A 13,699-nucleotide genomic window follows, 5' to 3' on the forward strand; every position below is an offset into this window, starting at 1 on the left:
TTAGCACGATCATTGAATTTTGCTAAATCTAGAAAAGAGCTTGGAGAAGACAAGAGTCTCTAGGCAGATGAAGCAAATCTGACATGCTTGTCTTTTGCCGATGCTGCAAATCTGTTGAAAACTTCAAGCATTTTAGACTATTATAACATTACTGGGGAAGGCATGTTCTCAGGTATGTTGGCTATCAGATAATATGAATTAAGTCCTAGTTATTCATAGATATCTTATTTCTTAAACTATCTAATACTTTTCACTTCTTTTCTATTGCCAAAGGACAATGGGTCAAAAAGTGCAAATCTTTTGTGTAAATGGAAAGCTGAAAAAAGTAAAATGTGTCATCCTTCTTCAGAAAAAAGAAACTAAGTTTATTATCCTACAAGGCCTCTCTAAGATATTTTGAAACTCATCTTACAAGTTTAAAGGTAGCTCTTATAAATGCACAATCTTTTCTTACTAACAAATGTTAAGATGTGCTTTTTCTCTAGTCTGAATAGTTATTCCATAATATATTCATTGAACCAAAAATCACATATGCCTTTAGAAAATGGAATAAAAATAACTTAGTATACAGATTCTTAAGGGCTGCTTGGTAAACAGCAATGGTAAACATATATAGTAAGATATTTCCAAATAAGCAAATAGAGCATGAAAAGCTGATTTAACTTGATAGATCTATTAATAATAAAAAGCAAGAGATATAATATCAAAACAAAGTTGTGCTGCTAACAAATTTTTTTAGGAAATGACAGTTTTTGTTCCTCTTGACATCACATAAATAAAACAAGAAGGAAAAAATTTAAGATTAACATTGGAGATCTCATATTTTGAAGTGTTTGTTTCCAAAAAGTATTAAAAAATATTCTCAGCCTAGTTACAAAAAAATAAAAATAAAAAATTTCCCTCTCTTATAACTCTGAACTTGACAAGAATTTTAGGAAGAATATTGGGCATTTCTAAAATGTGAAATTTTCTTAAAGACTATAAATAGTTCTTGGGTCTTCTCTCAGCTATTCAATAAGGGTTTAGAAGAAATAAGCCACCAACTACCATAAAGTCAGAATACTCTGTAAATTACCCTCCCATTTACTAGAAATGTTTCTTCAAGGGATATATGACTTGTTTTATGCTGTAAATTGGGTAGAACATTGGAGGGGGGTACCTTCCAAAGAATAATGAAATTGAATAAAAGGACAAAATGAACTAATAAAAAAGTTTTTCTACAATTTCCAACTAACTGTTTTCAAATGAAACTTTGTTTTAGGTCATCTGATCACAATTACATTTTTTTAAAAGCTCTCAACCTCATAACCTTTAATGATTTAAATAGTGTAATTATACTTGACAGGAAATTGACATGAAAGCTATTGACTATCAAGTCTTTAAGTGTCCTCCCTTGCCTCCTCAAACATACTTAAGAAGCATCCCAAGTGTTGGCCCATAAGTGGAATATTCTTGAAGTTCTCCTAAGCAGCCTATAATACTTTATCAAATCTAATTTACAATGGGACTAAGACAGTTTTGGTAAGTTAAAATATTAGCATTGTTTTTCATCATAATACACATTTGTTTTCCTCTTTGATATTTAATAAAACAACAGGGTTGGTTTTTTTTGTTGTTGTTGTTTTACCACATCTTGTTTTCTACAGAATTTGCAGAAGACTTTTATCTCAGGACCCTTACTTAAATATTCCAGCCCAGAAAAAGTTATTATATACTTTTCATCTCTGAAAGAAGTAATTCATACATATTACATGAAGACACAGCGTGTTATAATCTTAAAATATAAAAGTTAGCATGAATAATTAAGCTTTAAATCAAATTGGTATAAATTTAAGACACCTGCACTGAACTGAATGGATATATTTTCTCTTATAGAGCAAAATAGAGTTGCTTTTTCTCATTAATTTTGAAGATTATATGCAAGTACACTAATATCAAGGAAGCTCTGAACTTGACTCAGGGAGGAAATCATGTTTCATTTGTCAACAGGCAAAGCTATGTGCAAAATAAAATAAAAATATCTTTAAGTTTTCTGAAAGATTATAGACTGAAAAAAGTCATAGATATTCAATAGAAAAGAGAGCTTTCAAGTAGGATCTATTTTTTAAAAATTGATTTTTTGACATGTTTATTGTAAATATGATAAATCTGAATGACTGAGAAAATTGACATGAACTACAGCTGGAGTCCAGTTCTTTTTTCTTTCCTCTTTATCTTTTCTCCCTGATGTTCTGATTGAGCCAGAGTGTGACTATAATTGCCTGTTTCCTACCTGCAGCTAATACCTTTGAACACTTAAAAAATAATTACAGTGTTAAAAATGCAAATGATAATTATGTGCTATTATATTTACTAAACATAATGGAGTGATAACCAAAATTGTGAATTTCCCGTGACTCTAACGGATACTGTTTGATTTCCAAGTTTCCTTGTCTCTTTATGCTTATTATGCTGGTTTTCAGTAAGATAAATTCAATATATTCATTATTGCAAGTAAAACTATGGATCCGATGGCTTTCACTGTACCTATATAACTTCTGAGGAGCCAAGTTTTTTATAAATTATGGAGCTGGGCAGTTTGGCACCGTAGCAGTCTAGTTCACAACCTCTAAAAGCCACTCTTAAAAATCACCCAGTCACACTTGCACTTCTGATATTTCTTTTGATTCCTTTCTATTTTAGTATCTGCTAACAGGAATACTACTGAAAGCTGTATTCTTACCTAATATTCCTCTGCTGCCCCCTCTCCCCACACCTCCCACAACCCACAGACATACACACTCATGTACTCCTGCACGCGCACGCACTTGCTCACACATACACACGCAGGCATGCAGTGTAGCTGACTAACACTTCATAAGATAGAGGTGTATGTGTTTTGGGGGTGTCAAAGAGCTGTCACAAACTGTCACCTCCAGAAGAGAAACCTTGGCGTACAACAAATTAAACTATATTTCTTTTTAACTGTCATTATTCATAGCCAATAAGTTGAAATGCTCTCACTATTTCATGTGCAAATAAAACCATGAGGAAACTCAATGGATCAGAACAGTGGGCCAACAGATAAAACAGGGAAAACATATGCTGTCTCTGTCCTTCTTGAAGTGGCTCCTTATCACCTCAATACCAACTTTTACCAAATAAGATCCAGCCTGGGGCTATGTATTAAATATGTATATCAAAGCAAATTTAAAAAAAGCAAATCTGGATGTTCAAATGAGATATATTTGCATGCTAATTTTTTTCTACTGGGGTTTACTTTTCAGTTGTTATTTCAGTGCTGGTTTTGCTTTTTTAAAATGTTTTTTTAATTTTAATTTTAATTTATTCTGTGTTAGAGATAGGTGTAGAGGACAGGGGTCTGAAGAAGGGAAGTCTAAACTGAAAGTAAATTTTTGCTCTTTTAGGGGAAGATAGCCCCAGAAAGAAGCACCACAAATGTACAGGTTGTATAATATTACTTCTGAAATGGTGCAAATGGAGGTTTCAGATAGTCTAGAAATGGTTATTCACTTATATCACTCAACATCCTAAGGCAAATCAAGTCAACAAGTGTTGAGTAAAATCTCACCGAGGGAGGCATAGTTTCATTGCTACTAGGGATGGAGTGATGGTGGAATAGATTATTGTTTCATCTCCAAACATATAATGAGGGGGAGAGGGTTAAGCTATAGTTTGCCTCTTTTAGGAATGAGGTGACAAACAAATGGATTTGAGATAAATCAGTTGTCTTGTTTGCTTGAATTTGTTCTGTGTATATGTTTTTTGAGAGGGATGGGTGAGGATGACGACACCATAGCTAATAAGAATTCTTTTTTTTTAGCTAAGATGTTTGTTAAATCATTAAAATAGTAACTTCTAAACTAGTCCCTTCTTTGTGGCACATTAATTTAAATATGAAATATCATAATAGAGTATCTCAAAATGACTTAAGCATTTTTCATCAGCTGAAATCCTAAACAGGCTAATCTATCTAATCTCTTAAATATAAACACAAGCCCTTTCTATTTCTACAGAACCTCTTGAAAAAAAAAAAAAACTGTTGTCAAGAACCTCTACTATAAAGCCAACAAGTTGGGATCCCTTTAAAAAGAAATTAGAAGAGATTTGTGTTCCACAGGACCAATACACTTCTCCAGTTCTGCAAACCATGCAAATAGGTTTCTCCCTTTCATCTCCATTCCCCTAATGATACATATGCATGTGGATTGGGGGTCAAGAAACACTAAAAACAAACAAACACATTTTGGAATGGAATGTCATACCTCATAGACCACATCCACAAATCACAGAACAGATTAGCAAATAAACTTTCAGTCACTGCTGTAACCCATTTGATTTCACTTAATAGAAAAATCGCTCCCTAAAAGTCTCCCCCAACCTCTCCCCACTTCATTTCAAAAGAGAATAGAAGAAATAGATTAGAAAGCTTTCAACCCCAGTGCATTTGTCTCAGAACTTGTGCATCTCAATCATCTCAAGTATACATACATATAAACACATAATACACATATAGATATATTTAAATATATAAAATCTAACCTCATTCTTATTCTTCCCTCCCATTTAGTACAAAGGATAGATATTAAATTCATATGTGTAAACACATATGCATGGGATTAATATGTGTATATATAAATTCATATATATGAAATAAGATTCAATTCATTTTTTTTTTTCAAAAAGGGGTAGAGTTAAGGAGGGCAACTGTAGAAGTTTCTTCTCCTTGAATTCAAATCCCCTTAATCTTGACTCCTAGGGATGGGGGAGGATGAGGGAAGAGGAAAACTATCTTCCTACTTCAAAGAACAATTTTCAGGGCTTAAGTTCACATCAAGTGTTAAATTAATATTTCAACCACTAGGTTATTAGATTATATCATTTAGGTTATGAGTTCAATTGAATCTAATCTGTGTAAACCCCTTTTCCCCACCCCTAAGGCAGGTTCCTATAAATAAACTGTAGTTCACACCCACTCTTTTTTAACCTAGCCACTCTTTCCTTCACTACCAGCTGCAATCTCTCTTCTCATTGCTTTTTCAAATTTCTAGTCTCACTACATATGTTTTTTAAAGCATCAGATTCACTAGATCTGATCCAAAATAGAATTAAAAAAAACAGAATAGAAAGAAACCTCCTTCCCTTGCCTGAAAAACACAAGTGCTCCTTTACTATACCCACCCTACTCCTTCACCAACTGTTAAAGTGTTAAAATAACCACTAACCTATGGTTACCCAATCATAATTCTCTCCAGCTTTCTGTAATACATTGCTAATAATTGGTTCATCAAGGTTACTGTCTTTTATTATGAAGATGCTTCAGGCATTTGGCAATAAGTCCATATTCTGACAATAAGTTGTTATAAAGCAAAAGCATTGAAAACTCTCTTCAGTGAGGCCCCATCCTCATTTTCCCCACTACCACAATGTAAAATTGCCAGTAATTCTCAACTCTATCATCTGTATGGGAAAAGATAAAAATCAGTACTCACTTTCCCCCCAAAGTGTTCTTTTCTCCCTGCCATCCTCCTGCCTGTACCGCCTGCCCCCTCCCCAATCCTCTTCACATCCTCCTCAGCTTTTCCTGCCTCTATTTTCTTTCTCAGCTGCATAGATTATAGGGTTGTAAGGCAGAAAAGGCACCGGTCACCACATCAAACAAACAATTTGCTAGCACTACAAGTCGCCCAGATACAGGAAACTTGACAAATTATCATCGCAAATCACTCTGCTGTCTCTACAAACAACTTCCCCAGGACAGTGCAGAAAGTAAGGAAGAAGGAAGAGAATCAAGAGAAACAAACAAAACCAGCTCCAATAAAAGCCCAAAGCAACCAAAAATCCTTGTGCCTACCCCAAACAAGTGATTAATTAATTTTTAAAAGCAAAATGAAGGGAAGAGGAAGGCACCCTTATCAGAGAAGACAAGGATAGTACAACAGGTAATATATACAAGTCATCTAGAGGCTTTTTCAAATATCAGAATGTCAGAGTTCAACAAGACTTACATGGTCAGCTAGATTTGTGGAAGATCCTGAGAGCTCTTCATGGTCAGATTTGGAGCTGCCATCCCTCTCATCAATAACTAAGTCAATGGGCATTTTCCCTTTCAAACAGCTAATGTACCGGTGGCAAAAGTTATCGCACAGCTCATGGACCTTGAAAAAAAAGAAAGGTCATATAAGTTTTTTTAATGATTATTTTGTTATTCTTTGTTTATGTGTGTGTTTGTGTATGTGTTTTAAGGAGAAATACAGTATAAGGTTATGTTTAGGAAGAACAACGATGTGAGGTATCCCTGGAGTAACTCTAATTAAGGAGTAGAATAGTCAAAGTCGAGGAAACAATAGAGAAATTGTTGCAGCATATATTATTCTCCAGAGACCACCCAAAACAAGAAGTTAAAAGACAAAAGAAAGAGAAAGAAATTGAAATAGTAGGTTCAAACTGGGATTTTTGAGAGGCAAATCCCATTAGATGGTAACATCAAAATATTAAAAATATCGGACTTGAGATCCCTCTAGAGAATTTATGTCAGCAAAGTACTGCTTGTAAATTTCTAGCAGATTTGTTTGAACTGGGATAAATATATAGATTGTAAAATACCTATGGCAGGTAATTCTGTATGCACAAATCTATATGCATTTCTTGATGGGGAGATGAGTTGGGGTTAATGGAGAAATTGAAAGATTGGGTATTCGAATTGGGTGGTTTATTTGCATTTCAAAATAATCCTGTATTTGGGGGTGGAGTGGGAATGGAGATGTCCTGGGAAGGAATAATTAAAAATACATTTACCAAATTATGCTATCCACCTTTCTTATGTTCCGCAATACCAAATGAAGAACCTGGCTAAAGGACCATTTGAAGAAAAGCCCCCCTCTGATAGGCATGGTTTGGGGGCAGCCCCTATTATCTTCTTGCACTGACTACAATATATCAACCCTGAGAGAGATGCCCCTGGGGCCCAATCTCTCTGGCCAATGTCTCTTAAAAATCAAAGCTCTACTACAGGGGGGAATTGGACATGACAAGGTAGACTGTGATATTTCCACCCTCTTTTTGCTTACCTTTTCTAACTCCAAAAGATGAAACCTTAGTACTTGAATTGCTTGTATCATCTGTAAGAAAGTTTTGAAATTGAAATTATGTATGTGAAAGTGGATAAGAAAGAAGAAGGGGGTTGGAGATGGGAAATTTGTCTGGCTAGTATGAAGGCATGGTGACTAAAAGCCTGGAGTCTGGGAAGAACCCAAATGAACAAGAAAAACGACTGGAGAGGAAAACATTGCTATGAATTTTCCATCACTCAGTCGACATCCAGCCACTCAGATCAACTTGAACCTAAGCTAGGTACTTTATTTTTTGTCATATTCATTTTGTAGTCCCTACTGGCAAGCAGGGTTCTACTGAGGCCTGTCTGGTGTCAATATCCTTTTCCTTCTCTGCCCTACACTCTTTCCTATCCTCTTGCCCTCCCACCCCCAACACACACACATACACACAAACAAAACACCCACCCTAGGAGCCGAGCCTTAGGGGCAATCGAACTAAAGCAATTTCAACCCCCCAAGATAAAAAAGGAAATGCTCTAGGTGAATAGTGAGCAAACATCTTTCAAAGAAGATCGTGGTACTTTTAATATTGAAATCATCCAAATTAGCAAAAGAATTGCAGTTAAAACGACCAGCAAGGTCCTTTCCCTTCCCTCCCCCCTCACACGGAGCTCTACTTTGCCCTGCAGTTACTTCCTTGGCTTTAGCTGACCGAGGCTCTGCAAGCGGCCTTTGCAATACAAAGGAAGTAGCTACACTTCTCCCCCGTTCACTCAGAAAGTGAAGCTAGTTAGATTCCGTTCTTAATCATCCTGCTTGCTTCTCTCTCTCCCCAAACTATCCCCTTCCCTGTTTCAGGCTCCTAGTAGGAACTCCCTCTTCTCTCCCGTCACTTCCCCAGGATCTTTAATCCTCGGACTCTTAACAGGATCACTTTTTTTTTTTTAATTTTTAACGATCTCTTGCCTTCAAGTACTCAAAAGAGAGCTTTTTGAGAATGGCAGAAGCTACACTAAGGATCTAGGGGGCTAAGGGAAGCCAAGGGAGATTGAGGTGGGAGACAGGGAAAACAGAAAACTCTAATCTTACCAAATTGTCCAACTCTGGATTTGAGGAAAAAAGTGGTTTTTCTGCTCGAACCTATAAGAAGCAGGAAAATAAGCATAAATTACGGCTCCCTTTTATACCACTGTGGCGGAATGAATTGGGGTTTTCTTGTAAGGATATATAAAGGTGAATTAGGGTAGGGAATAAAGGATAGGATAGGCTATAACACGAGGAACAAGTCAGAACATTAAAGGAGTAAGGATCAGTTGGGGAAAAAATTCTCTGAAACAAAAGCCATTTGAGGGGAGCTGGAGCCCCCAAATTTACAACCTAGGCCTAAAGCCATTATTGCTCACTTTCACTGTCCTTTAATCCATTTCGGATTTTATTCTCTCACCTCCCTATCTTTCCTGAATAGTCCAAGGTAGAGGGATTTCCACCTTCTCAGTCAGTGGACCACTGACACCCCCTTATTCCAATTCTTGATTAAGTAGGTATTTGTAAGGAAGGGAGTCAGTCGCCAGATGAGAAGTAGGTCAATTTTAATTCAAGGGTCGAGCCCTAGTATTCCTCGCTGGGGGGAAAAACAAACACCTACATTTATCTTGAGTTCCAATTTGCCTCCAGGCACTAAGATGGAGAGAAGGGAGAGGCGAATGAAAAAGTGGAGCGGAGGTAGGGGCCAGTTTGTGTTTCTTTCTTCTCCTCTAGTCTCCCCTCCCCACTAGCCTTTTCAATCCGATTATTATTAGGAAGGGAGGGTGCAAAAGAGTCAGGCTATAGCTAGAGGGGAGAAGAGTAGGTCAAAATTGTTTAGACCTGTTTTGCGAAGACTGCGATGTCCTCGTTGAAAGAGTCGGAGGAGCAGACGTCTCCGCCGGCCACTCCGGGTTCCCGGGGAGTACAGGTTGCCAGCTCGCACTTCTCAAAGACCAGAGCTAACAGAGGAAACAACGGGTGCCTAACGGGTAGCACCACACAAAGACACACAGAGAGAGATGGGGGTGCAAGGGGGAAGGAGGAAGAACTGTAATCAACAAGTTTTGAGGGGGTTTCAAATACAAACACTCATTGCACTGCACAGCCCTAAAGTGTCGTCAGTGAGCTGGGCCAATGCCGAAAGTAGAAAGGGGGTGGGGGATAAAGCTGAATCCCTAGCCGTTTCTACTGGCTTAAACTCCTACAATCTAGGGTCAGAGAAGCCCTGCGGACACTTTGCCACGAAATAAAAATAGCAGCAACTTTAAAAACCAACAAGCAGGGATCTCACATTAATGGTAGTGATGGGCTGATCCAGGTCCATTCGCGTATAACAGAGAAGCCTAACCTCTTGACCACTGTGATATTGTACCTTAAAAGGGAAAAACTGTCGAACCAAAAACTGTTTAAAGGGCTTGTTTTCATGAGGTCCCAAAGAAAACATGAAGCTACACATAGACACCCGGACTTCAAGGGAAGTATCCCCCCCTCCCATCCTCCTGCTACAATTGCTTGCTGTCTAGTTAAAATAACGAGACAAGGCAATAACAATATTGGTAAAAATACGGAAAGACTCCCCGTCCATTCCCCCCCCCCCTCCTCACCCTCCCCAGCCCATTTCACAGAACTATTTTACCCTGGATTTATAGCAGTCAAAAACAGTTGCTTATGAACTTTTGAAAATTGTTTGTTTTTTGTGTTTCTCAAAGCCTAACTCAGCTTTTTAACTGGTTGTTAGCTGTCTCTTGCTTCAGGGTAAGTTGATGTTTACCAAACGTTCCCTAAAACCTACCCCATCCCACCTCTTTTCCCCACTTACGTTCAGCCCCCGAGAGGCAGTATATGTTTATTACACTTCAGTGTAGTGCACCCCCATCCCTTTCCCCCAGCTCCGTATAAACTCTCTGAAATTGTCATTTAAAGACATCCCCACAATCTCCCAAGAACATCTTTTTTTTTTTCTTGCAAAGGAGCACCCCTGCCCCTTTTACTTCACCGTAGGAGTTTAATTGTCTGCTCCTTTATTGTAGAGAACTAAGAAATAGTAGATCTAGGTTTCCTGGCCAAGTGGAGCTACCCGTCTCCTTACTCCAGTTGAATTTAGTGACTACCAGAGCCTCCGTAGGAAACAGGAAAAAAAAAAGGGGGGGGGGAGGTTGTGCTTTATTTGCAGGAAACTTTGCCCTTTTCCTTGGCCTCTCTCTGGTTAGGGTCCATCCAAAAGAACAGAAACTTAACCTTTCAGCAGGAGTATTATACATTAAGATGAGTCTCCGCCAAATTTCTAGGGATTAAAACAGGCATGGATCACAAGGGAAGGGGGGGGGGCAGCGGAATAATTTCTTGGTGACCGGGGTTCTGTGTAGGGAAAAAGATAATAGTACCTAATTCACTGAACACGTCCGCCTCCTCTTTTGCATTCCGTGGGACAAGGATTACGGTCCTTTACCTTCTCCATTCCTAGCTCAAGTGCCCCCAGCCAACACACAAATATGAACAGTTAGCAACCCTCCCCCCACCCCAATCCATTCAGCAAACTTGGTCCAGGAGATAGGGTTTTACCCATAGATTGCGTCCTTGTCCCGTTTCAGGGCATCATTGACAGCAGATCCCATGCTGGCGGGCATGACATTGGGGTGCGGGGCGTGGGCTCCGTAGTGCTGAGTGGCGTGGAGCGGCGGCCCGTGGTTCAGGTGGTGAACCGGGGGAATCGGCCGTGGAGCGTGAGGGTCTCGTACATGGAAGCCGGCACCCCTACTCCGTCCATTCCGCCGTAATGGGGAAGCTCATCGTACTGTCAAAACGGGTCAGAAAAGGGAAGGAAGAAAGGGAAGAGGCAGAGGGATAGAGAAAGAAAAAAGCGGAGGACGAGGGACGGGCGAGAGAGAGAGACAGAGAAGAAGAAGAGAGAGAGAGAGAGAGAGAGAGAGAGAGAGAGAGAGAGAGAGAGAGAGAGAGAGAGAGAGAGAGAGAGAGAGAGAGAGAGAGAGAATTAAAAAAAAAACACAAAGTCAGAAGAGAGTGAAGTACCGAAACAAGTTAGGTAGACAAAAAAAAAAGCAGTCAAAACAAGACTTGAAAGTTGTAAATATGTGTGTGTGTGTGTGTGTGTGTGTGTGTGTGTGTGTGTGTGTGTGTGTTTAAAAAACTATGAACCAAAAGAGGAAAGGGCTAAGAGGTTAAGGTCTGGGGAGCAAGGCGAGGCTCCACTCTCGGCCAGAGGAAGAAGAGAGATAAAAAGGAAACAAGGGAGAACTGGAGTTGCTCTGAATAGGGAAGCCCCAGAGCCCACCCTAACCCCCCTTTCCTTCCATCCAAAGGATCCAATAAATCAAAAGCCGAAATGAACAAAATAAAGGAAAGAAAACGCTAATAAACAACAACAACAACGATGAAGACGACAACAACCAGTCCCTCCCCGGGGGTAGGGGCCAAAGAGGGGTTGGGGGGAATAACGTGAAAGTTACCAGAAACATTATTTAGCAGCGGATTCCCTGCGTCCTTGTCAAATTCAGAGACAAAACAAGCAGCAAAATATTGTCTAGGCAGCAGCTCTCCTCTGCAGCCCCTGCTACTGAGCAGAGGGAGCAGCAGCAACAGCAGCAGCAGCAGGAGAAACAGGGGAATCGCGCTGCTGGGGTAAAAGCTGGAGCGAGGAAAAAGCGTGTAACAATTGCACACACAACACACACGCACACATTCGCCCTTTCGCCCGCTCACACACCCGCTCTAACACGCGCGTTCAGACACGCACACACGCGCGCGCACTCACACAGAGGCACAAGGGGAAAAAAAGAAGCCGATGAATAATTTTGCTGCTATTTTTTTTTAAATACTGGCCGCCATCATCAAGCAGCAAGCAGCAGCAGTTCTGTAAGAGGAGGCATCGGACAGGCCCCTTTTAGGAGAGGATTTTATATCTAGGTAAGTGTTGGAGATTTAAACCTACCCTTTGCGCCATCAGTCTGCGCTCCAATAAACTCCTGGATGTGTCGTATATTTAATATCCCAGTCCGGTTAAGAAAGTGATTTAGGTTGAAGATTTCTTGGTTTTTTTCCCCCAAACAAGGAGAATTCTGATTCTCCAATTAAAAAAAAAATAAGCCCAGGCAAAACAACGAAGAGTTTTTCCTGTGATATTTCTTCTTTTTTCTTTTTTTCTCTTCTTCTTCCTCCTCCTGCTCTTCCTCCTCCTCCTCCTCCTCCCTCCTCCTCCTCCTTCCTCCTCCTCCTCCTCCTCCTCCTCCACCACCACCACCACCACCACCACCACCACCACCTCCTCCTCCTCCTCCCCCTCCTCCTCCTCTCTTCTTTTCCCCCTTTTCTCCCCTCTTTCCTTCTGTTGGCAACAACAACAAAACCAAAAGAAAAAAAAAGAAAAAAAGGAAGAAGAAAAAAAAGACGAAAAAACTTTGTCAAGCCCCCGAACTGAAGGTTACGATCGGCCCGTCAGCAGCCCACATGTAACCAAACTGTCGTGTCTCATGGCTTTTTGCCACTCCAGCTGTCAACTCAAAGCCAGGGAATGTCAAGGTAGTGAATGAATGATGGTGATGATGATGAAGAGGAGAGGAGGAATCTTTCAGACCCCGTTTTTTTTTTCTTCCAGTAAAACTCCTCGAGGGATTTCTGCTTCTCTTTTTTGGTGATAAAAAAAAAAAATCCCTTTCCCCCCAGATGCCTATGTTATGATCCTCTCTCTCTCTCTCTTTAGAGTACTGTGCAAGTAAAGCAGTCAAAAAAAAGAAAAAAGAAAAAAGAAAAAAATTAATAGTTGCAAAAACTGGACTTCCTCCCCCTCTCTTTCCTGGTAGATATTCTCTCTTCTCTCTCTCTCTCTCTCTCTCTCTCTCTCTCTCTCTCTCTCTCTCTCTCTCTCTCTTCTCTCGATCGCTCTCCTCGCTCGCTCACTCACCTCTCTCTCTCTCTCTCTCTCTCTCGCTCTCTTTCTCTCTGTGAGATGAGTGAGTGTCAGTAAGTGTTGGCAGGTTGGCTGCTGCCTGGCTTATAGAAGAGACTCAGTTTTGCAGCGCTGATCGGCGGGAGAATGAAATGACGGAACCCGGAAGTCGTGGTGGCCATAGCCAGTCCTACAACAGAGACATACTGGGAGAGGGAGAGGGAGAGAGGAGACTAAAGCCTATGATATGCAGAGTATGCAATCAGCACTGCTTCAACTCCACACGGGGAGGAGGAGGGGGGGTGGAGTGGGGGGAGGGGGGTGGGTGGGAGAGCCACACAACAGATCATACCCATAGCAAATCAGCGTTCCTTTTCATACAGGGGGAGAGAGAGGGAGACTGTGCAGGAGAGGGGGAGAGGAAGAGGAGTGTGTATGGGAGAGACAGGGAGAGAGAGAGGCAGGGACAGGAAAACTGCAGAAAGTACGGTACAATATTAGATGTTTTGATTTTTAACCTTATTTTTTTTTACAAAATCCTAAATATCTTCTGCCTCAATTGCTTTAGCGTATGCTTTACGTGGTTTTCCTCTTTTCTTTTCTTTTCTTTTTTATTTAAATCTCTATTTTTCCCAGCCCTCTGTCTTCAGAAGGATCGAATGTTTTGCGAAAATCCGGGGGGCATCTTTTAGAGGCAAACTTGATCGTTTCAGGA

At 40.1% G+C, this 13,699-nt stretch overlaps 1 protein-coding gene across 1 annotated transcript in view; it reads right to left on the reverse strand.

Annotated features, from left to right (window-relative positions):
* The window catches only part of MEIS2 (Meis homeobox 2), a 223,724-nt gene extending 210,506 nt beyond the window's left edge, over positions 1–13,218 (reverse strand). The window contains 7 exon segments of the mRNA XM_001370551.5: positions 6,009–6,158; positions 7,071–7,121; positions 8,145–8,195; positions 8,922–9,063; positions 10,644–10,815; positions 10,818–10,875; positions 12,031–13,218. Coding sequence (XP_001370588.2) covers positions 6,009–6,158; positions 7,071–7,121; positions 8,145–8,195; positions 8,922–9,063; positions 10,644–10,815; positions 10,818–10,875; positions 12,031–12,042 — 636 coding nt within the window. The 5' untranslated portion in view covers positions 12,043–13,218.
* Positions 13,219–13,699: the final 481 nt, after the last annotated feature.

Source organism: Monodelphis domestica, chromosome 1 (genome assembly GCF_027887165.1).
Source record: "Monodelphis domestica isolate mMonDom1 chromosome 1, mMonDom1.pri, whole genome shotgun sequence".
NCBI classification, from domain to species: Eukaryota; Metazoa; Chordata; class Mammalia; order Didelphimorphia; family Didelphidae; genus Monodelphis; species Monodelphis domestica.